Here is a 24,269-nt window from a genome sequence, read left to right on the forward strand (position 1 = left end):
TAGGGTGGGGGTCCTAGCGACCCCCTCGGGCATATGTGATGATGATGATGATGATGATGATAGGTTTGGGGTCACTAGGACCCCCCCGGGGGGCATATGTGATGATGATGATGATGATGATGATGATGATGATGATGATGATGATGATAGGGTGGGGTGGGGTGGGGTGGGGGGGGGGTCGCTAGGGGACCACCGTTTGGGCGCTTGTGTTATCACGGCGTCGGTGGCGTCCGGGGAGCGGCGTCGCGGGAAGAAGAAGAAGAAGAAGAAGCGGCGCAGTTGGGACAGTACGTGACGGCGCAGTTTGTACACACGTGCGCTCGGCACTCGCGGCACAGGATCTTGGTCTTGACGTCTTTGCTCCTGGGACACACGCGGCACCTGCGCCTCTTGACCGGAGAGGAGTCGCGTGGCGTAGCGTTGTTGTTAGAGGCTGCCTCGGCGGTAGCGCCTCGGGCCGCGACTCTGCCTCCTCCTCCTCCTCCCGGTCCTCGCGCTAAAGCCGCCCTGGCTTCGAGCATGGGGCGCGCGAGCGCTTTGCCCAGTCGCTCGAGGAAGAGCCGTCGTCTGTTGAGCTTGCCCGGCATCCAGTCGGGGTGAATTTCCCTCCACAGCACGAACGCGTTGTAGGCCGCCACGTCGACCATGTTGTGGAAAAGGGCCACGGGCCACCTGCGGGTCTTTCTCCTGCAGCTGTACGTGCTCACGACCTTGTCCAGGTTGTCCACTCCTCCCTTGGTGCGGTTGTAATGCAGCACCAAGGGCGGTTTCGCGCCGCTTCTGTTGCTGCTGCCGCCGCTGCTGTTGCTGCTGCTGTTGCTGATGCGGCGGCTAGGCCGGGACTCGGGGCCGGAGCGATGGTGGTAATAACGAGGAGCTGTGGTGAGGAGCAGCACGTTCTTGTTCTTCTTGGCCACGTAGGAGAGGATGATCGTGTCGGGCCCTCCTCCTCCTCCTCGTCCTCCTCCTTCTCGTCCTCCTCTTCCTCCCCCTCATTCCGCGGAGCCGCCGAGTACCACGGATTCGACGGAGCCCACGGCCCTGCCCTTGACGCAGCGCAGCTCTCTGGGGATCTCGGGTCTGTTCGACCGCAGAGTGCCCAGCACGGTGTGGCCTCTCTCGCGATAGAGCCTATCGGCGAGCTCGCGCGAGGTGAAAAAGTTGTCGCACGTGACGTTGCGTCCCGGAGTCAGTCCCTCGGTGAGGTCCACGACCACTCGAGTGGCCAGGTGCTTTTCGGGAGGGCCGCGCTTGTCGGGCTTGCCGGTGTAGACTTGCATCTTCCACGCGTAGCTGGAACGCGCGTCGCACGCCACCCATATCTTGATACCGTACCTGGCCGGCTTGCTGGGCATGTACTGTCTGAACGGACACCGTCCTGATGGATGGATGGAGAGAGAGAGAGAGAGAGAGAGAGAGAGAGAGAGAGAGAGAGAGAGATATGGGAAAGCGTGGGGGAGATTGGGGCAGAAACGCAAGGAGAAGACATTCAATTCAATTCAATTTTATTTATATAGCGCCAAATCACAACAAAAGTCGCCTCAAGGCGCTTCATAGATACAAAGACATAAAGAGTCATAGACTTCATAGCTTCATAGCTTCATAGACATAAAGACATAAAGAGTCATAGACTTCATAGCTTCATAGCTTCATAGACATAAAGACATAAAGAGTCATAGACTTCATAGCTTCATAGCTTCATAGACATAAAGAGTCATGCGAAAGCAGCACAAACGCGGAACCCAACACGAGTATGCAACAGAGCAGCGAGCTAGCCCGTTTTCGTCATTCCCGCTCCTATTCCTCCTCTCTTCCCCCAGTCACACACACACACACACACACACACACACACCACATAGTACGTACGTACCTCTGAACGGCACCAGTCTCTCGTCGACGGTGACCTCCGGTCCCGGGCGGTACATGGCGGGCAACCTCGCGCACCACTCATCCCACACGGCTCTGATGGGGGCCAGTTTGTCGTAGCAGCTATCGCCCTCGCCCTCGCCTTCGCCTCGCCCGGCCCTTCTGGTCTCCCTGTCGTCGAAGCGCAGCGCGCTCGAGTAGGCTCGAAAGGTCTTGAGCGGCATCGTGGCTCTGAACACGGACCTGCCGCTCTCGGCGTCCCACAGGCTCTCGCAGGCCTCTCCCCGGGACCTGTACACGCCGGCGAGCACGAGCAGCCCCAGGTAGGCTCGGAACTCGACGCGGCCCATGGGCTTCCATCCGTCGATGGCGGGCCTGCGCCTGCCCGCTTCCAGGTTGGTCATGGCGATCACCGAGTCCTCTATCTCCGGCGGGAAGTAGGCCATGAACGCGGAGGCCTCATCTCGCGCCGCCGCCACGGCCTCTTCGGTGGGGCCTCGTCCCGGCGGGTCGAGGTCGTCGTCTTCTTCTTCTTCTTCTTCTTCTTCTAATTCTTCTTCTTCTTCTTCTTCTTCTTCATAGTCTTTGTCTTCTTCATCGTCATCGTTATACTCATCAGCGAGGACGTCTTCTTCTTCTTCTTCTTCTTCTTCATCATCATTGGCGAGGATGTCTTCTTTTTCTTCTTCTTCTTCTTCTTCTTCATAGTCTTTGTCTTTGTCTTCTTCTTCTTCTTTTTCTTCTTCTTCTTCTTCTTCTTCATCATTGGCGAGGATGTCTTCTTTTTCTTCTTCTTCTTCTTCTTCTTCATAGTCTTTGTCTTTGTCTTCTTCTTCTTCTTCTTTTTCTTCTTCTTCTTCTTTTTCTTTTTCTTCTTCTTCATAGTCTTTGTCTTCTTCTTTTTCTTCTTCATCATCATCATCATCATCATCGGCGAGGACGTCTTCTTCTTCTTCTTCTTCTTCTTCTTCTTCCTCTTCTTCTTCTTCTTCTTCATAGTCTTTGTCTTCTTCGTCATCGTCGTAGTCGTAATCGTCGGCTGCATCAGCGTCGCGAGTTTCACCGACAGCGCCGCGGCCGCGATCGCGCCCAGGATCATGAACGCCACCTGCAGCGCGGCCGGCGTCGTCCTCTTGCCAAATCTCCCGAGTCCCCCGCCCCGGTGGGTCGGCGCCTGCTTCTTCTTCCTCTCCCTCTCGGCGGTTCGACTCGCCTTGCGAGCCGCCGTCCTGGCAGAGTTGCGACGCCATTTCGTAACCGCGATCGTCTTCCTCGCAACTACCCACCCCATCGTTTTCGTCCTCCTGATCCTCCGAGTGGCTCTCCTCCTCCTCCTCGTCTGCGAGCGTTCGGGCCGTCGGGTCGTCGTTGTCGTCCCCCTCGGCCTCTTGCTCCTCTTCCTTGCTCTCGTCCTCCTCCAAGTTCTCCTGTAGCTGCTGCTGCTGCTGCTGCTGCTGCTGCTGCTGCCGCTGCTGCCGCTGCTGCCGCTGCTGCCGCTGCTGCCGCTGCTGCCGCTGCTGCCGCTGCTGCCGCTGCTGCCGCTGCTGCCGCTGCTGCCGCTGCTGCCGCTGCTGCCGCTGCTCTTGGTCTTCCTCGACCCCTAGCCCTCGATAGCGAAACGTGGCCGGTCGCAACAACGGAGCCACCGGAGCCGACCACGCAGCGTACGCCAAATGCGATGGCGATGGCGACGGTGATGGTGAGCGGGAGGAGGAGGATGAGGAGGAGGAGGAGGACACCGCTGGCGATTGTGATCCGCCTGTACCACCGACCTTAGTGCTCTTTGGCTCCCACGGTCTAGTGCGTGACATTATCTTCTTCTTCTTCTTCTTCTTCTTCGTCTTCTTCTGCTTTCGCCGGGGTGCTTCTCGACCACCTTTTTACAAGACTTTATCTCTCTCTCTCTCTCTCTCTCTCTCTCTCTCTCCCCAATCCCATCCCATCCCATCCCATCCCCATCCCATCGGGGGGGATCTCGCGACCCCAACCTCCTCCCTCCCTCCCTCCCTCCCTCGGCGGGGGACCCGCATCCCCCGAGCCCGCCCTCCCATCCCATCCCATCCCCATCCCATCGGGGGGGGATCTCGCGACCCCAACCTCCTCCCTCCCTCCCTCCCTCCGCGGGGGACCCGCATTCCCCGACCCCGCCATCCCATCCTATCCCATCCCATCCCATCCCATCGGGGGGGATCTCGCGACCACAACCTCCTCCCTCCCTCGGCGGGGGACCCGCATCCCCCGAGCCCGCCCTCCTATCCCATCCCCATCCCATCGGGGGGGGGGGATCTCGCGACCCCAACCTCCTCCCTCCCTCCCTCCGCGGGGGACCCGCATCCCCCGACCCCGCCGCTCTCCCCCTGGCGGGTGCATCAGGGTTAACAGCGGCCTCCGTTGGCCGCGCGCCATAGAGCCTGCGCGAAAACGCTCTTATTTCAGCGAGGAGGATCGCGGTCGCAGACGGAAAGGTGGGGCTCGCGGGGGATACCTGGGGATACCTGGGGATACCCGGGGATACCCGGGGGTATCTGGACCACGGACCTGCTTGGCGCTAGTGGGATTCGATCGGGGTTACTAGCATGTCAATCGCACTGATGTTGTGCGTTGTGTGCGACCATTTCTGTGCATTTCTCGATGCGGCGCTCGGTCGACAGAGACACTAACTTGTGTGACAGACAAAAAAAAAAAAACAAACGCATGGTAGAACGATATCTTTGCATCCACTGCTCTTTATTCCTCGTCATCATCACATTACATTCTATTGGAAGGTAGCAAATGGTACGAGACAGATAACGACACAGACAACGGTGCACTCTCGATTGATGTAAGACATTACTCGACGTCCGCTGTCCCGTTCCACCGCCTTGGCGAAGTGCTTTGTTGGGGATAGCTGCGACTGTTCATTGATCGTGATGGTGGTTACTTGGTTGCGGTGGATCGAAAATCCATTCGTAGTGCTGGAATACGAGTCTCGCCGTGTTTGTTCTGCGCCGTGCCGTTTCGTGGGCTACGTCGGGAGCGTAGCGGGTGCTGTTTGCAGCATTACAAGCGGCACATGTGCACGTCTTGTCGAACGGAGCCACGGCTTGAACCGCTGCGTTTCTTTTGTATCTGTCCCAGTACTTCTCGGGTGAACCCTGCACTGGTTCGAGGCGCTCTGTTGTTCCCGGTGTCGATCGCACCTCCTGTACATGCTCTTCGAGCGTACCGTGGTCTGCTTGGGAGAGGCGAATCCTCTTCTTCTTCTTCTTCTTCTTCTTGTCGTTGCGATCGAACGACTCCATCGTGAGCCACGTATGTCGTCGTGCGGAACGCGGGGAAAAGGGGCTAGTAGTCAGACTTTGACGCTTGGTCTTCATTGTGTCAGTACATGAGTTTTCCTCTAAGGTCGTTCTCTTTCACTAAAAGACATCGAGCGGTTGAGCGTTGTTTGACCACGATTACTTTCGGATAGGTGGCCGTGATGATGGCTGTAGAACCAGCGCTCGGACGCGACAACTTAGGAACGGGCTGGATCGCTTACTGCGTACACCAGGTTCGCCATTGTCGATACCATCACCGTTGTGAATAGCGCTAGAAAAGCTGGGATGCGTGTCGCGTTTTGTACCGCAGCCGTACGTCTACACGACACACGGTGCCAGTACAACAGCACGCATAGCACATATAATACAGGTCGGTGGCCGCCTGGGTTGTTCTTCGCTGTTTCACCCCTACTGAGAACGGTATTATAACCTGGACAGATCCACAACTGCCATCAGACGCTTTGAGACGAAGGGTTGACAGCGGCCGTACGACACAACATTAAATAAACTTTGTTTTCAACTGAACACGGCTTGTTTCTTTTCTAACTTGTACATTAGCAGAGGAAAACGTAACGGTTGGGGGTCCTGAGGACCGAATGAATCTCGGATGGCTAACAACATCGGACGACATGTGTGTGTTTTACGGTGGTGTTGGTAACAGACACCATTGATTGTTACCGCACTTTATTTTCTAGAACATAGCGTAGACCGTAAACCATGACATCTGTGTATACAACACATTGTTTTCATAGGACTCTGCTTTATTTAGGGGATATTTCATGCTCTTTTCATGCAGTGTGTGTATATTTTTGTAAAAGCCACCACCGCGACAAGTCTATTTTACTTGTGATATAAAATTGTATATGTAACCTCAACATGCTGATGTATTCGTGAATAAACAAACGTACACTGTGATCTTGTACGGGGGTTTTCATTTGACATTTGGTGTATAAAGGAATCAAACCCAGCTCAGTGTATGATTGAGTTTTCAACGCAAATGAAACAGTGTAAAACACCACACAATAACAGTATGTCTCAGCTTTTATTTGTGCTGCACAGATGCCACATGGTTTACAACACAAGGACAGAAAACAGAGGCATTTGTCTAACATCAACATGTTGTAGATCCACACGGTTAAGAAAACCGATTCTCAGCACACTGTCTTCATAAGCAGCTCTGTCAAAAACAATCTTGTGTGTGATGGTAACCCAACTAATATAGGTAGCCTACCTAACTGAACATGGCCACAGAACAATTAAACTGAGAGTACCCAATCGCCCCACCGATCCCCATTAGCACGTAAGAGGACAAGTATGCTCCTGCTCCAAATAATCCCAGAGACGTAAGACCGAAGAATCTACACCATTCCCCTTGTCTTAATAATGTCTTCGTGCTCTTTTCGCATTTGGTCTTGCTCTTTCCTCTTCCGCTCCCTGTCTCTTTCGAGTTTCTTCTGCGCTGCCTTGTACATATCGTTGCTGTAGTGCTCACCTCCGTTGAATTCTACCATGTCCTCTATTTTACTCAACAGAGTATCCACTTGGGTTTGGTTTACTCTCTGAGTGTTGCTCAGCGTGTGGTACCTTCCGCCACACTGGTTTATCACTCTTTGTAGCTCTTTGCTTTCCTTCACGTAGTCTCTCACCGATTTACCCTTTAGCAAGTCACCGTGCAAGACCAATCAGTTGACAGCACACGACGACAATCACAAAGGGTAGCGCGACCGACGTGGGTGTTATACGGAAAGAAGTGTTGTGAGGCCTTGGACTGTGAGGAATGCAATGTGTGGTGTTTTTCACTTTCTCCTCTTGCGGGCAATGCGATCTCACCGACTGACGTACATCTGTCTCCGACTGAGAGTGAGAGTGTCCGACTGAGGCACATCGTTTCGACGCGATGGTTTTATATTGACACCCAACGCGTTCATAATATTACGATTGGCAATGTATTGGCAATATATTACATGCGACACGCTGTAAGCACTACGAGTGTATATGTCTCGAATAAACACAGACACTGTACGGGAACTGTTATGGTTTAAGGTTGTCTTTATTTTTACGAGAACATGAAAAATCATGTAAACTAGACAGTGGCATCACAAATAAAACATCATCGGCATCATTATCATTATCATTATCATCATTATCATTATCATCATTATCATTATCATCATTATCATAGTAAGAAGGAGTATTCCGGTTAGTCAGAGTCGTCGTATCCGCAGTCTGCGTCGCTGTCATCCACCACGGACAATTCCGCAGGTGCAGAACGTTCTGTCTCACCGTAGCTATCGAGGGCCGCGTTGCTAGCCGAAACGTGTGCAATCTTGCTACTCTTGTTACCGCCGGAGAGCGAGTTGGCGGGTTCTTCCTCTTCCCTGTCCTTTCTCTTCAAGGAATAGTCCGCCCGACGGTTGTCGTTTCGATCGGCCTCATCCCGTGCCTGTGTCGACGTCTGCGACGCAGGCGACGGGCTCGGCTTCTTGGCTGAAGCCGAGGGCAGCGAAACCAGACCGGTCACTTGGATGTTTTTCTTCTCAATAGCGCAGATCAAAGACTCAAAGTCCTCCGGTCTCAAATCCACCGCCAACATTCGTACCCGGTTGATGTCTATGCGAGGCACCGTGAAAGATACCTCCTTCGCGATGCTTTCCATCACTTCGTCCACTGTGCTTTGCGTGGGTCGCATCAAACACTGGAGTTCCAACGAGTCGTCTCGGTGATACAGCTGTGTCTTTATGCAAGTATTGCTAAACACGTTGACCAGGTAGTAGCCGCCCTTGTTGGAAAATTTACAAGCGGCGTAGCTGTTGGTGTTGTTGGTGAACAACCTCATGTTACACATCGCCATCAGAGGGGCATTCACCATACCCTTTTCGTTTTCGTACAACTGCGTCATGCTCATTCTACTATTGTCGCTGAGGAACACGACCCTGTTGTACGACATGTTCTTGTCTCTCATGATCTGTTCCACTTGCTGCCTGGTGTCCCCCAACATGTTCAGCGACGTGCGCAAGTATTCGGGCAGCCTGTAGTCTTTGGCGTCAAGCCACTCCAACGCGTTGAGATCGAGGCGTGCTCTGTTCGAGGAATTGCCGAACATGGGACCTGTCACCTTCAAGAGTTCGCCGAAAGGGGTTTTGAGCGTGTTGAGTGTTTCCTGGTCGTCGCTTTTAGGCAGCTTGAATTTACAGGACATGCTCAGCGCTGTGATGCTCCTGCATACGGTCATCATGTCGCCGGACTTGGTCCCGTAGATGCACCGCGCTATCTCCGCGCACAGAAAGCCAGTCACCATTATCATCGTCTGTCTGACGGTAAGCGCCAGCGTTAGCCCGCACATGGGCAAGGCGCCGTGCACCGCGGTGACCTTGTACTTGCTGTTTGGCGTCAGAGTCGTCTCCATGACCATATTGGCCTGGGGGGAATCCTTTGCGGGTTTCACATGTGCAACTTCGGTGAATTCCCCCGAGTTCAGCCTGTGATGATATCTAGCGTACATGTACACGTCTGTCACGGTGTCGGCGCGGCGAGGCACTGGTTTGTACGGCGAGGCCAACGTAGCACGAACACCTTTGTTGGCGGGGGGCGGTTGGAGACTGTACGCAGCGAACAGCATGTTACTCATCATGGTCTCTCCCGTTCCTAGGACTACGGAGGTGAATGTCCTGTAGGACCCCTGGCCCTGGAGTCTCTTCTCTTCGGATCCGGTGAACACTCGGCCGAAATGAAGGACCGCTCCGCTGTCTTGCCCCGCAAACCCAACGCCCGTGACGCAAAGACAGCTCTTGGTGCGCGTACGCAGTTTGGACCACAGGTTTCTGCTCTGATGTCGTATGGTCTCGGATAACTTGGTCATGGAAAAGTTGACCGTGGCCATGACAGGTTCGTCGAACTCACTGTTGGCGTGACAAGGTAACATGTTACGCAAGGTGCCGATGACGCTCGACTGCATGTAGGCCATGACATTGTCGCACACCAGGCATTCTGCTATCTTGACGGCCTTCTCGCCGATTTGCCCCCCCATCAACTGCAAGGCCTCGGTTTTGATCATTGTAACCCTGTCGCCCATCTGAGGCGCCACGAACCACAGTTTCCTGTTGTCACGTTCTTGCAGCTTCCAGCCCTGCACGCGGTTCAGAATGCTGCGCTCCGTCCATTCCAGATCACCGGAAGTCGACACGTCCTCGCCCTTGTCGTTCAACACGTACCCCGTGAACAACCTGTAACAGGCAACTCTGGGTGCGCCCTCGGCGAGCGGTTTGCCGTCTGCCTTTTTCTTCGGCCTGCTGGATTGCTGCTGGTAGTAAGGGACGAACATGGGCTTCAACAGCGTAGCTGCGCACAGGGGGTGACAGAGGTTCGTCTCGAGAAACACAGACGATGCCACGCTCATAATAGTAGCCAGGTCGGTCTCAGGCATTTGGCTACTCACGAACACCACCATGAGCTGGATGAGATACAAGAATAGCATGTGTTCGGGTTCGTGTCCGGGAGTATGAGGTATCTCTTCGACGAGGTCGGTCTTGTTGAACAAAGACAGAAGGCCTCGCAGTAGAGCCAGAACGTTTTGTTTTGCTGTACTTTTAGTGAAAGAGGCAAACACGCGAGGGGGTTCGCCGGCGTCATTTTCACAGTCCTCCAGTCGTTGACCGCAAGGTAGACCCTCCGGGTCACAGGGAGGATCCCCTACGGTCTGGGCGTACACTTCAAGGACCCTCTCGCTGGTGAACAGTCGACACAGCCCGTGGAAGAGCGTGCTCTCCAGATCGTCGTTGACTTTGGGTATACTCTGCAAAGCTAAGAAGTGTCCCAGGTGTTCGGCGTGTATCTTCAACACTTCATCGGGGAACAGGACCGGCAGGTACAGATGGAAGACGACGGGAGAATCGAGGATCACCGGCGCAAAAGAACTGACCTTGCAAGGGTACCCGATCCCGTCGTCGTGTGGTCCGGTCGGTATGCAAAAGGGATCCTGCTGCAGGCGTACCTCGAGTGTCTCAGTTTGGCGTGCCATTATAAGCAAAAGGAGACAGGTCCCCCCTCTACGTTAAGATCCGAGCTTGTAAAATGTTTGTCCGCTAAATCTAACGTCCCTCTCGCGGACGAAGTCAAGACCGTTTGCCTGTCTTTGTGGCGTACTCTGTCGCGCAGCCTGGTCGAGTGTACGGGCGAGTCCTCCTTATCGGACGAATCCGCGGTGGTGCAACTGGCCGGGTACGAGGGTGTGCTACGCTTAGCGCTGCTCGCCGATTTCTACAGTTTTCAAAAGCAAGTGTTATATTTCGATCAGGAACGAGCCGAACACAAACTCGGGCTCGTGACAGTCGAGGCTTTAAAGTTTCTGGCCAGCCGGGGATGGTGCGGGACTCCGCCTCCCGGACTACATCGGCCGCCTCCGATCGAGCAGCCGGAACGGGCTGCGGGCAATACAGCCCCACGCGCAAACGCCACAAAGGGACACCGTGACGCGCAGGATATTAGCTTTCGTATAGCCGAGCCCGTTTACCGCGGGGCGGACTACCGAGACCGAAGAACCAACGAATTGCACGAGGACTGCGGCCACGAAGAAGCCAGCCTGATAAAATGGTCCAAGCTCGTGTACTCCGCGACGAGAAAGTCCTATCACACCAAGTTGATAAACGCCTTTCAGGTAGTTAAGACTCTGGGGCATCCGACGCTAACGTTAGCGTCCGAGTGGGAGCTGAGTTGTTATTACAAACTCGCGCTCGCGTACACGACGGACACCCCGTTGGAAACGGCAGCGGGCTGCATACCCAAGCTGCGCGAAAGCGTCGAGGCCTTTCACCTCGAGCGATTTCAACAGCTGAGGCAACTGCCCCCGGAATCGCAGATGCTCCTGTATGCCGTGTTAAACTGCCACATCAATTGGGTCGACCACAACCACAAGCAGATACTCCTCATCCCCGGAGCGCCCACGCCTTCCGTGCAGCCAAGAGTCGAAGGCGATCTCAGGTGTTCCAAGTGTCTGAAAAACCAAACGTTTCATTCCTCCGAAGTGAAAGGCAATCCCAGGAATATAGACGTCGAATACGACTTTGAGTGCATGTCGTTCGGGTCCTCGTGTTGCGCGGCTCCAATGTTCAATGTGCCGCTTAGCACCAGAGACGTCAACACGTGCACGTTCACCGAGATGAAACAAATGTACATAGCCTGCCCCAAATGTACGCAACCGATTTTTTCTGAAGTACTAGTGGATATCGAAACGCTGTACCCCCAGTGCGTAAGCTGCCAAACACTCGCTCGCGCGCCTAAGACATGGCCACAACGATGGAAACTAACCACGCCGTAATGAAAGCCGTCACAGGCATGCTGTACACCGAGCTTCTGGACGCAATAGGGAGACATTACCCAGACATGTTCGACGTGAGGGCCTGGGAAATAATGGATTGTACTCTGCAGGGCTTAGGTGCACAAAACAATTTGATGTTGTACCTAACCGTTATAAACACCATGGGTGTCAAGGACGAGTTTATCAATGAACTGATGAAAATAGCATCACAGCAACAAGAAGGATTAGGTTCCTCCACTGGCACAGTGAGCACCATAGCGTGTGTAGATGACTACGACCTAGAATCCGATTCCACGTACATGATGAGTTTGGCCTGCAACACTACACGGAGCTGCGTATTTGATCTCGAACGCGAGGATGGTGAGGACGACGGAGATGACAGCAATGTCCCCGCGGTGTCTGATAATACAACACAGGAAGAATCCAAAGCGTCTGAGGCCCTGGATGTGTTAGATGTGACAAGCGAGCCATCTGTAAAAGACAAGGAGATGGACTCTCCCGGGCAGGAATGCCCAGACTCAGCCGAACGGGGCTTAGAGACTCTGACACCCGCATCTATCGCAGAGCAGGCTTCCGAACAGGGCTTAGAGACTCTGACACCCGCATGTATCATAAAGACTCTGACACCCGCATCTATCGCAGAGCAGGCTTCCGAACAGGGCTTAGAGACTCTGACACCCGCATGTATCATAAAGATCGTCAGTGAAGAAGGACCAAAGACTGTCATGGATGATGATGATGATCGATGATGATGATGATTATGATTATGATGATTATGATTATGATCGATGATGATTATGATCGATGATGATCACTGTCATGTGTTTGTTATAGACTGTGTGTGATCCCATTTGCAGGTATTATATCTCCCGTTGTTGGTGTTGCTTTTGTTTCACTGTACATACAATAAACTGTTTTTGTGTGATACCAAGCGCGTGTGATTATTGTACAACTTATGCTTTGTGTATCACGCACAACACGCCACGCTATTCCTTCACACATGGCATTGTCAGCGTTGTGTAGTTGCAACAAACATGGATCCGAGTCAAGTGGGCGACTGGAGCGGAGCGTATCATTTGACGGTGCGTTTGGCCCAACACACCTCTAACGTGCAACTCGTAGAATATTTTTGGTCGCACACGGTCAACATCGAGAAAGTGATACCAACAGCGGTTATTCTCACAGAGCCGGGTGAGGATGGTCTCTATCGTATCCCACTGACCAAGGCGCAGTCCAGAGTCGGCAACTGTCTAATTATTCGGGTCGCGTACGCAGAGAGCAGCAAACAGGACGATCGCGGTCTTGTTACGGCCAAACACCTCACCGGCATGTACACGAACTCTAAGGGCCACGAAGTAAGGACGGTGAGCATCCTAGCAAGAGCACCGTTCGCGTGGGTGAAACCGCACGTCCCGTCACACGTAATCGCAAATCCGTTTTTCGGGGACGCGATCGACGGTCATCGCCCGGAGTCGATCGTATCTAGGATATACTCCGCCGTGGATATGGAATTTCGGAACTTGCTATTTCACGTAACTGGCGAGGACAAAGACATGTGCATAGCAGGACTTGTCAGAGATAGGCTGTCTAGGCTGGCGGCTCCTTTGGCGTTCAAAGTCGTGTACGAGCAAAGCAGACTGACCCTAGAGCACCTGCGCCGCGAAACGTCGCGAGGCGCCGACGGTGCTTCTTTCATCGAGCCCGACAGGGACCTGTGGGGCACATCCGTGTTGTGGACACTGTCTAGCGACACAACACCCGTGGCATGTACGACTGTTAACCAACACGACCTACGGCCCATGCGTGAAGCTAGACAGTCCGCTAAACGATCCGCTCTAGCTTGGGTGGAAGTGGAACTGACACGTACTGGTCTAGCTATATCGAAGCGCGTATCGCAAGCCGTCACCCGGGAGGTCATAGACGCTCCGTACTGGGCCGTGATACTCACGGCCTTGTGCTGCGGAGCGCTCGACGGTTGGTGCAGTGCGACGGAAAAACTGTTGGGTAACCTTAAGGTCGACGCGAAACAGTACGGTCGCGTTAAAGAGCTCTGTCAACGGTGCGGGCACGACTACCGCGATATGCGAATAGCCTGCCCCGCAGAACCCAAGAGAGTTTTGGCCGTGACGCAGATTGACAAAGTGCTCTTCGGCGACCTGTGTACGTCTCTGTGCGCCAGAGTGTTTCCGACACGCTCGTCTTCCGAAAATGGACACGCGTGCGCGAGAACCCAAGGACCGGGACGATGCCTTAATCACAAGCGCCCCTACACCACGAGCCTCGAGGAGGAATGGGAAAACGAGCACCGCGGCCACCGAAGTGCAGCAGGAGAGAGAGGATCATCAACGACGCAAAAGCAAGTCGAATTCACGTCGGACCAAGAAGACAATCCAGACCTCCGCTGTGGACACGGCGGCGACACGTCAACAACACGCGGGCCACAGAACAGCGAGCGAGGCGAGTGCCACGGCCACGAGCAAACGTACCCGTGCGCGAAAAGACAGAAAAGACAGAACAAGCCGCCAAAGAACGAGCCCGACCCGGGCTGGTGGATGTGGCAAAAACGGCACCGAGACCACGCGCACGGACGAACAGGAGGCGTCCGTGCGCGAAAACACAGAGTCTGGGACCTGTACAGGGAAAGCTGGGAAGCCGCACAAGAGTCGAGTGAACAATCGACCTCAGTTCAGTGCTGGCGAAGGTTCTCGTGTCGATCTGTTGGATATCATGTCAAGACTCTTCCATTTGGACACCCAGACGGACCCCTCGCCATCTGAGGAGACTGTCCGTGTCACACAAAAGCCTTCGCCGGCAAACACGATAACGGGTATGCTTAGGGGAATGACAGAGACTTTTGCCGAGTTGACTAGATGGTTAGAGTCATTCGAAACAACCGATGCTCGTGAGATTATAGGGTTCGATTTGGCCATGGAAATATGCGGTTGTTACGACATGACGATCCGCGGATTAGAGAGCTGTGTAACAACGGGCTTGTTCTCGGAGTGTAGGCACATGAAGAGTTTAGCTGATATACCGCTGGCGGACAACGTAATAGCTTGTTGCACAAGACTGTGTGCAGAAAATATAGCCATCGAGACCACGGATTTGAACGCCATCACCGAGCATGTCCGTAAGAACGATGGCAATCTCAGTGAGAAATTGTTGTCAATCGTGCAACGATTGAAACCCGTCCCGTCGCAAAATATGCCCGACACCAGTGTTAAGTTGACAGAGCGCTTTCAAGCGCTGGTAGAGTTGGTAATCCAGCTCACGGCTGTCATCGTAAACACTGCCGACGAACTCACGCGTAAAACGGCGACATGCGAACAACTACGGGCCGAGAAAACAAATCTAGACAACGCGTTATCGGCAAAAGAGGAAGAGCGCCAGTCTCAAGCCGAAGCGCACAACCTGACCTCGGCTAGGCGAATTCGAGATCTGGCCGAGGAACTCGACGAACAGAAACGCACGATTCAGAAGCTGACGGCCACACACGAAAAGTACAAGCGTACGCGCGAAGACGATAGACGGAGGCTTGTGCAGGAATTAGAAAAAGCTAAAAAAGAGACCCATGACACTAAAAAAGAGTTCATTTTATTCCAAGAAGACAGTGAGCAAGATAAAGCTTGTCACAAGGCGTCGATAGATCAGCTCAGCCACAAGTTAGAGAAACTTGTAGTCGACAACAAACAGTCACTGCAGAAGAGCGAGAGTGAAATCCAAACCCTCTCTCAGGAACGCGAGTCACTGCAGGCCAGCCTGGTCGCTTTGACAAACCTGAACGACACACTGCACAGAGAGCTAACAGAGAAAGACAGACACATTTCCAATCTCGAGAGTGCACTCGAGAGCGCAAAGGCCGAGGTTGACCACATGGAAGCTAAAGTAATTGAAATGAACACATTGGCGGCGTCGATCCGCGCGTTGTCTACCGCACTAGATGTGGACCTACGAGGCATGCAGCCAGATGGCATACTGCCTGTGATCCGCGACAAGACCGAGGCGTCGGCATTGCGGCTAGGAGATGTGCTGAAGCAAACTTGTGTCGCCCGCGAAGATGCAAGAGACAAAATCGCGCATGAGACACATGACACCGACATAGTGTTTGAGTTATATGAGAGTGTGGTAGCAGCAGCGATTCGGTCGCTTGGTACGGAACAAGCTCCCATGGATGTCAGCGAGAGTAGCAGGCCCCGACTGAAGCGTAAGAAGAAGAAGGCCTGTGTCACCGTAAAACACGACAAGCAAAGGAAACGTGAACCATCGCCCCAACCACTAAAGCTCAAGACCGAATCGACGAGTTACGACTTTACAAACGTTGGGTCTGATTTAAAGACCGAAACAACATTATCCGATCCCACTACGTGGAGCCTTTGTAAAGCTGAGAGAAAGAGTACAGGTTTCACACTGGAAAACTGTGGCCGACTCAAGAAAAAGTACATCGGTGTACCGAGTTGCATAGTACGAAAGGTGTTGCGTTCTTCGTATACTAGGGTCATACTTGTGAACTTGGGATCGGACTCGCCGCTATCGCGACTTTACGAGATGCTGACACCTGACGACCAACGCCGTGACACTCCCAGTCAAACCGCATCGTGTCATTGCGCACAATTCGCTTCCCTGGTAGAAACATACCAGGTCGGTGTGCTGGTATGCTGGTCTCCCTGTGGCATCTACGAACTATACGGTGTGGATTACATGAGCGAGGGTATGTATATAATAGTGGTCGAAAGCAGCAACCCAGGCCTGGATCCAAGCCTCAATCTTGTGAAAAGTTATTACATTATGGCCGGAGGAAACAACATGGACAAATACACTTATAACCTAGTGGACATGGGGTCCCTGACTACAGACTTACCGGCGAACCGTCGCTTTATACATGACAGCAGCAAGGCGTGCGTGGTGGGACCGGTCAATGTGGCTATCGAGCGTCATGGCGAAAACACAGATGTTATGACGGTTACAACCTCTGATATCACGTTGGATTGATCTGAATGAAATGCACGCAGACAGTTTGTATGTACACATGGTTGGTTTATTGCTGAATAAAACATTACCTGAGTTGTGTCTACAATAAAGTGTAAATCTCTATTGTGTTATTCGTGTCATTTATTCCACGCTCAAAACACACAACACCGATAGCTTGGACAGCACGGTATTATTTAGCATGGGGGTGGGGGTTAAGGGTCACGGTTGGTGAGGGGGTGTCTTTAAATTGAATCGTTTCAGGGTCGGTGGCTACAAGCTTGGTGTGGTACTACTACAAAGGTTGCAATCCAGCTCGGCTGTTACGCATCACAGACATACAAGGCGTTAGTGTTAACAAGGAAGAGTATGGACAAGCCGCTGCCGTTCGTCGACTATTTTCCAGACATATATCCCCAGCGTAGAAGCGTCGACATCGATTGCGAACCGACAGTAGTCGGAGTGCTACTGAAGTCGATATTTTATCACAAAGAGTCATTGCTGTGCAGGGGACTGGTGATTCGGTCACAATGCGAAACCGTGCCACTGTACACTACTGTCAATTTGGAAGTGACCGACATGGCACCCGTGGTGGGTTACGACCTGGAGATGGATGCGGATGACGGCGAAAATTGGAACGCTGTGAAAGCTACATGGTCCAGGCATTTTGCAGCAGAGCCGATTTTCATCAGCGTCTCGCACGAAGACATCAAGCGGACAGTGAACGCCGCTGTCTTTCCTTTGAAATCCGTGGCGCGGGCATCTGCGTACATGAAACTTGTACGAGACGCGCTGACGTTTGGGGATTTCAGTCCCGACAAGGGCTACTACCTAGCCAGGGATGGCAACACGCCGGCGCTTTGCTCAGATGTAATGTTTGGAAGAATGTATTACATTCCGGTCGGCAAACTTAATCGCACCGTGTCCCCGAGAGATCTCGTCTACGACCACCGAGCTTCGGAGATCGAGGCTAGAGCGTTCGACGCCTCTCACGTGAATCATTTCTACAAAGCGGCGTGTCTGGACATCGAAACCGTGTTCGCCGGGGCTCACCGGGATCCTGCGGTCCGATCGAACTCGTTCGCGTACAGGTTCCCTTACTGCACAGAGGGTACGGTGGACGACATGACTACATGCCGCAATAGGATGGTGTCGAATCTGAAGGAACAGCAAAAACAGTTTCCCAAACACGTTAAACGCGTGTCAATCCCCAGCCTGCCTTCGGACATGCCGGGGCAACAGCACGAGATAACGTGCGTTTCCATTGTGGTCCTGAACTCACACATGCCCAAGGCGTACGGGGGTCACAGGAAAAAGTTACTGGTGGCATACAACAAAGAGAAAGCCGCGCTCTGTCCTCACCCCGAACTCGACCTCGACATAGCCAAAACCGCCGGTATAGACGATGTGCGTCGCGTGGAGTTTCACGCTTGCGGAGGGGAACTAGCGCTGTTGGAGAGAACGATATCAATATTACGAACCCACCGCATCGAACTGTTGTACGTGTACAACGCCGAGTTCGACATACGCGTGCTGAACCAACGCGTGCACTTCTACGCGGACCCCTGTTACCTGAAAACGCTAGAGCCGACCGCTAGACAGCGATGTGAGAAACTGAAACGAATGTGGACAGGCCTGTTTGTCACGAGAGCTCTCAGCGCAGACGCTGAGCCCGTGTTTCAGTTTGAAAACGTGCGGTTTCTGGACATGTACAGGGAGATGTTGAAAAACGTGGGTTCCGTGCTTTCCAGCGGCACGTTGACCGAATACAAGCTGAGACAGATAGCGACGCACGTGGAAACGTTCAACAAAGACAAAGCCAAACTGGGCCACTTCAAAATGAACAGCTGTGGCATGAACGTGATCGACCTGTACAGAATGGCCGGCACGAGGGATATCAAGTACGCGTGTACCAGCATGAAACTCAACGACGTCGCGCCGTACGTCGTCGCCAAAGTCAGAGAGATACACAAGAAACCCGCCAAAGACCCGAGAAAACTGTACAAGGTGGCAGACGTGAGCTACGACAAAATGGACGAGATGATAAGCATGGGCGGCAAAAGCCTGTTCGCGGTGCTCGTGTACAACTTGGTCGATTCGCAGTTGTGCTGTAGACTGGCCAAGGTGCTCAAACCGGTGTCCGCTCTGTTCCATCGATGCAGGACTACGCTCAACATAGACGTCGTAGTTCACGGCAGAGGGGACATGTTTAGCGGTTTCGTACAGAGTATCCACTCGGTGCAAATGCCACAACTGAAGTTCACGCTCGACACTCTCAGAGTGAAAGCGGGGCCGGTCGGCGGCGAACACCAAGCGAGACTGAGATGGGACCCCAAATCGCAAGTGCCCGACGGAGACTGCGAGACCTGGAAAGGAGGCGCCGTGTGCGAACCTCTCACCGGCCTGCATTACTCGGGTCCGGGTATGGGATTGGAGTTGTCCTTTGACGTTGCGGGCATGTACCCTTCCATCATGTGCGCGCTCAACATATCGCCCGAAACGACCATACCGTGGCCCCCGGTCGATTTCCCTCACGATCTGTCGGGTTGGATTTGCTACAGCTGGGAAGCCGAAGGGCACGAGTACGCGTCTCTGATTCTCAAGTACGACGAGCGCACCGGCTCGTACATCAGGGCGCCTGGGGTGTTCGCCTCGTCGGTGGAGTATTACCTGAACCAACGCTCGGCGTTCAAAGCAAAACTTAAGGACCCCGCGGTCGGCGATGCAGAGCGAATATACTTCAAGTTGCAAGAGGGAGAGTGCAAGGTTATGGCCAATTCCTTTTACGGAACCGCTCCGTACCCCTGCGGGCCTCTGATATCGGGCCACGGAAGGCAACAGATCGCGGTCGTAAACAACTGCGTGTCGGAGTTCTACCGTCACAAATGCCCCGTGGTGTACGGCGACACGGATAGCGTGATGGTAGCGGTGGGTTACGGACCCGGGGACTCGGTCGAGATCGACGTGCCGGACGCCATGCGCGACAGAGAAATGAACTCTCAGCAACAGAAGGCCTCGCTTCGACAGTTTGCCTACAAGGCCCAGGAAGCCATACGTTCGAAGCTGAAGCGAGTCGGAGAGCAAGTGCCCGATTTCCTGCAGTACGTACACGTGGCGCTGGTGGAAGATGTTTTGAAGCGAATGTACGTCATCGGCCGCGACAACAAGCACGAAAAGCTCCACCGCGACCCGCAGGGTAATCTCACCGACGAAGGTTACCCCGTGTATCTCGCAAGAGTCCCCGGTGCAGGCGCTCGCGTTCCTGTCACCGAGGCGTTTGTGAAAGACAGACGGGTGAAACTAGAATACGAAAACAGTTGCTCCATATATTGTCACGTTGCAAAGAAGACATATCTGGCCTTGACGCACACGGTGGACTGTTTGGGTGAGCAACTCTCCTCTATCTCGGTTAAGGTGAGGGGACTGGCCGCCTTCAAAAGCATGCGATCCCCCTGCGACTCTGCCGTCACGGATACGTTCATATCGTGCGTAATGAAAGGGGACTGCGTCAAATTGGAAACCGATCGAGTGTCGTGTTTTTCAACCGCACCGTGGCATCGGCTTCGAGCCGGAGACGTGATACTGTACGCGAAAGAGGAGCCTACGTTTGACGACGAGTCGAGCAGATGGGCCGAACTCAGTCAGGCCTCGTCGTTTCTGACGCCACACAGAGTCGTATCTGTCGACACGCTCCAGTTGACGGGGGGTCAGAGTGCGGTCTTGGTCAAGCTGGAGAACGCGCAGCTCGAGGACGCGAGACGCAGCGTGTACCGTTTGAGTTTGTACAAGGACGGGGTTTACTGCATGAATCACATGTTTTCCAGAAAGGAAAGTATCCTGAGAGACCTGCTTGCTGCTAGGGCGTCCGAAATGATCGCATCTAAAATGGGCTTAGGGTTGTTCCCCTGGAGCACCCTGATCAAATGCGCTAAAAACAAACACTTTAGCCAACACACGCTGGCTCGCCTGAAAGTCGGCAACTCCAACGTCAAAACGACGTACGTCGAGCTCACTAGGACCTGGCTGCAGCGCATCACCGGCCTCGCTGTGAAACCGGTAGAATGCTACGAGTTCCACAAGTGCAACCCGTGCGAAGCCACGTTTTACAGATACCCGGTGGCTTTGCAGGCCACGTCGGGCTGTTTGACAGTCATGTTTGGAGGTTCCCTGTTGTGCGAAAGCGCCGCCGGTGCCGCAGAGTCTTCTCTACGAGATGACAATGACGACGACACTCAAACGGGTTCCCCGTCTCCGCGCACGGATCCAGGGTCTAGCGCCGACAGTTGCTTGATCGACCATCCCTACCAGCTGGGTAACAAATGCTACGCCGACTCAAAAGTCATGCTGGCCCATTCGGCCGATCGGTCTTTGGTGAATCGGGCGGCGAAACTGATTGCGCACTGCATAATAGACTTTTGTCTACCTAGACACATGTACAGCGACAACTCGGAAAAGCAGGTGGCGGAAGAGTGCAAGACCCGGTTGCTTCTGTCGATTTGCTGTATCAAGGACCGCCTGAAAAGGGCCAACGCTGCCTTCAACTGTATCATGAACACCTGCCCCGAGCACATGATACCGGCGTGCGGAGAGCACGAACTGGACAGGATCATGTTAAACCGGCAGCACGTGAGCCGGCTTCGGGGTGAAAAACTGACGGCGTGCGTGAACGTCGTGGTCGGCGACATGACGCTCCGTCCGGCGGCCGTGTACGGCGACTTGTGCCGCAAGCTGGGAGAGTCGTTGTCCACGCTGATGAGACAAGGTGCGATTTCGACTACGCGCACGCAAACCCACGCCGGTGAGAAGATATCGATATCGCTACCCGTTGCCATGCTACGCGAAGCGGGGATCGCGTCTGAGACAGGAGAACTGCACGTGTCGAGGAACGAGTTACACGAAAGACCCCTGGTCGACCTAGCGGGTCTTCTCTACCAAACCACGCTCATGCTGCAGATACTGAATCCCGGTGCATTCACGCGGTCCACTGACACACTATGCCCATCGAACACTCTCTGCATCATGCCGTACTCCATGGCAGACGAGACGGCCATGGCGATGTGGATCGACGAATTCAAAAAGACACAGTGGCTCACTGTGAAAACCCTCGACTGGAGCGACAGACGACCGGGTGTGCCGTTTGAGACCAAACAGGTCTCGTACCACTGTACGGGCTGTAAAAATTTCTACAGGGACCTGTTGGCCAACGACGTGCCCGTGCATGCGGTCTTTGCTCACGTGTACGGTCCGGACAAGACGCGTAAGATCGGGCGCTGTGTGAACGAAAAGCCTTGGCTTCTGACGCAGAAGCGCGACACGCCGTGATCGATCGGAGCCACGGTGGACTCAGTGCACCACGTCAGCATAGCCGATTGTATTATATATACAGTATCGCCGCCACGCGCGGTCACATTATACCTCTCGGGCCAGCGAGACCTTAAAGACATCGGCGTCATGGCGTTCAGCCACACCGACTACGTTTTCTCCCACACTATGAAGAACCGCACCGATGCCAACCAGCCGGCCGTCTTCACCGTCGATCTGGCGGACCTGATTCAGCTCGGCGGTCACAGTGCTCTGTTCACGATCGACTCGATGACCGTTACGGCATACAGTCAAGGGGATTGGAAGAAGGTGCCTGTGAAATTTGCAGTGTTAAACGGAAACAAGACAAGGGTCATCACGTACGATCCCAACAGGCATTCGTCTAAGTGGCTCGTAGACCTCGGTGCGCAAGAAGCCTCCGGCGTAAACAAGGACCACTCCGACGGTCGGCGTTGCGTCAAGATAGCCGGGACCGACCGCGAACCGTTCAGTCGTGCGCTATCTGTCTACGATGATGAGAATAAACAGGCCGCTCTAAACGTATTACGATTCATGATGTCGGAGAGTCTTTGGGTCGCGGATAAAGCCCGGGGGGCTTTAGACATCTTAATGGCCTCAGCTGCTAACGAGTTCAACGTGCATTGTGACTTATGTGGTCGCCGAAGCGTAGTGTACACTCAAAACGACTCGGGATCGTCGTTTGCATTTCCGGAGTGCGAAGACACATACGTTTGCATGCCCTCGGCTCGAAATGTGCAGGATCGCACGTATCGAGCTTTGTGCGACATCATGACCCTGATCCGATGCGCTTGCGCCGACAATCTGAGCATTCTGACGGAGCTAACTAGATCGGACTGCGGACTGCCTGACGGTCCGTTCTCGACTGACTTTCCACCTAGGGACCGCTACCAAGGAAGAATTGTGATTCCGCATTCGCTCATGAAATACTTGACGGCTCTGTACGAAGCCATGAGCGACTACGCGGACAGTTTCGCGATAGTGGACAGCGTGACGCCTAACGTCAAGGTGCTACTGGAGAGCCCCTGTGCGAACATCGGCCTGGTGTCCGGATCTATCGGCGTTACGACGATATACGGCTCCACCGTTCGCGAAGTGTACAACGGACTGTTGACACAGCACCAGTCGGCCGACGTGACAGAAGACGAAGCTCAACATTACGGTCTAGTCGACGGTGCCCCGCTCATTCCCCAGCTCATTCCCCAGCTCATTCCCCAGGTGTTGTTGAGACGAGCGCCCTTGACGTTCGACATGCGTGGTGACATGGACCTGCACACGTGGAAGACTTTCTTTTACAGACGACCCTCTGCATTGTATCGTCAGTGAAACCGAGGACTTACTTTGGTGTTGTTTATGTTGAACGAATCACACACACAGTTTACACATTATTATTATTATGTTCACATATGTTTATTGTCACATGAGAGCGGTTGTGTAGTAGGTTTTATATATCAAATAAAACAAATACACATGTCAATGAACAGTGTGGTCTCTCTTTCTCTTTCTTTAGTTCTTTCGTTGTAACGCATTGCTTTATTTGACACTGTCAGTCTAGAAACAGCTCGGTCTCGCTCACAAACGATACGTGTTGATATCTCTGCACGTAAGACATAAGGGAGTCCATGGCCCGAAAAAACATGCTGGGCCCATCGTTGGTTAGCACATAACCCAGGTGTTGACTAAATGTCACAAACCATGTTCTCTCCGCCGTAACTATGTCAAATAGGTAGCCGGGTATGTTCCTGCTTAGGTTATACACAACAGCCCCGGCTCGCGGATCGGTTTGCCGTAGGTTGCCTACGATGCAGTCTGGCGTAACACAATCTGTCTCTTCTCCATACGCCAGCCGAAACCATATCGGCGAATCCGTTAGGCTCCTCATGTCTTCGATCATCCTTGTCAGGGAGACGGGTTGATACGGAAGGTCCTCCAGCCAACAGTCGGAGGTCTCGCGGCACGGCGCCCCGAACAACCTGACCGGCAACTTACGGTCAGCTCGGCTGCGTGTAGTCGACACCGGCGACAAGGGTCGGGCGTCGTTGAGGCCGTTAGGTCGTGCCAGTATAACGGGGCGAGTTACGGTCGAGACAATGCGATGCACGCACGTTATGAGAGATGAAAATGTCTCATTAGGGACTGTGTCACATTGAAATCTGCAACCGGAGAGAACGACGTTATGGGTGACCATGGCAGGGAATGCTCGCACGGTCACAGAGCACACAATCCCCGGGTCGCTCGATAGCGCAGCCGTGATAGCGATGTCGCCGTCCGCACCGAAATCCATGCAGGATGCGACAGTGGACACACAGACATCGCCCCACCAGCCCTCGTCGGCGTATGTTAGGAAGGCATGCCACGTTTCAGCGAGCAATGTCCACGGTCTCACAGTCCTGTTGCGCTGTGGGTCGAGCCGCTCGTCGCCGTCGACGGGCAAGTATTTGTTGTAGTCCGCCTGCGCCTGTTCGTGGTAGGCTGAGCTCTCGCCG

At 53.7% G+C, this 24,269-nt stretch overlaps 1 protein-coding gene across 1 annotated transcript; it reads right to left on the minus strand.

Annotated features, from left to right (window-relative positions):
- Window positions 1-212: 212 nt before the first annotated feature.
- LOC113014410 (uncharacterized) lies at window positions 213-5,222 on the minus strand. Its single transcript, XM_080294833.1, has 4 exons — window positions 4,787-5,222; window positions 1,871-3,205; window positions 1,017-1,378; window positions 213-905 (listed from the first exon to the last, which is right to left on the minus strand). Exons 1-4 carry the CDS (start codon window positions 5,220-5,222, stop codon window positions 213-215), a joined length of 2,826 nt encoding a protein of 941 aa, XP_080150959.1.
- Between the last annotated feature and the right edge of the window lie 19,047 nt (window positions 5,223-24,269).

This window comes from Astatotilapia calliptera, chromosome 3, assembly GCF_964374335.1.
Source record: "Astatotilapia calliptera chromosome 3, fAstCal68.1, whole genome shotgun sequence".
In the NCBI taxonomy this organism is placed as follows: domain Eukaryota; kingdom Metazoa; phylum Chordata; class Actinopteri; order Cichliformes; family Cichlidae; genus Astatotilapia; species Astatotilapia calliptera.

What these genes read in the sequence shown, in the direction of transcription:
- LOC113014410 (XM_080294833.1), bottom strand. Translation starts at nt 5,222, where the DNA reads ATGAAGACCAAGCGTCAAAGTCTGACTACTAGCCCCTTTTCCCCGCGT. An exon ending in GAGACTGGTGCCGTTCAGAG is followed by an intron (nt 1,379 to 1,870) that starts GTACGTACGTAC and finishes TCCATCCATCAG; the next exon opens with GACGGTGTCCGTTCAGACAG. An exon ending in TGGGCTCCGTCGAATCCGTG is followed by an intron (nt 906 to 1,016) that starts GTACTCGGCGGC and finishes GTGGCCAAGAAG; the next exon opens with AACAAGAACGTGCTGCTCCT.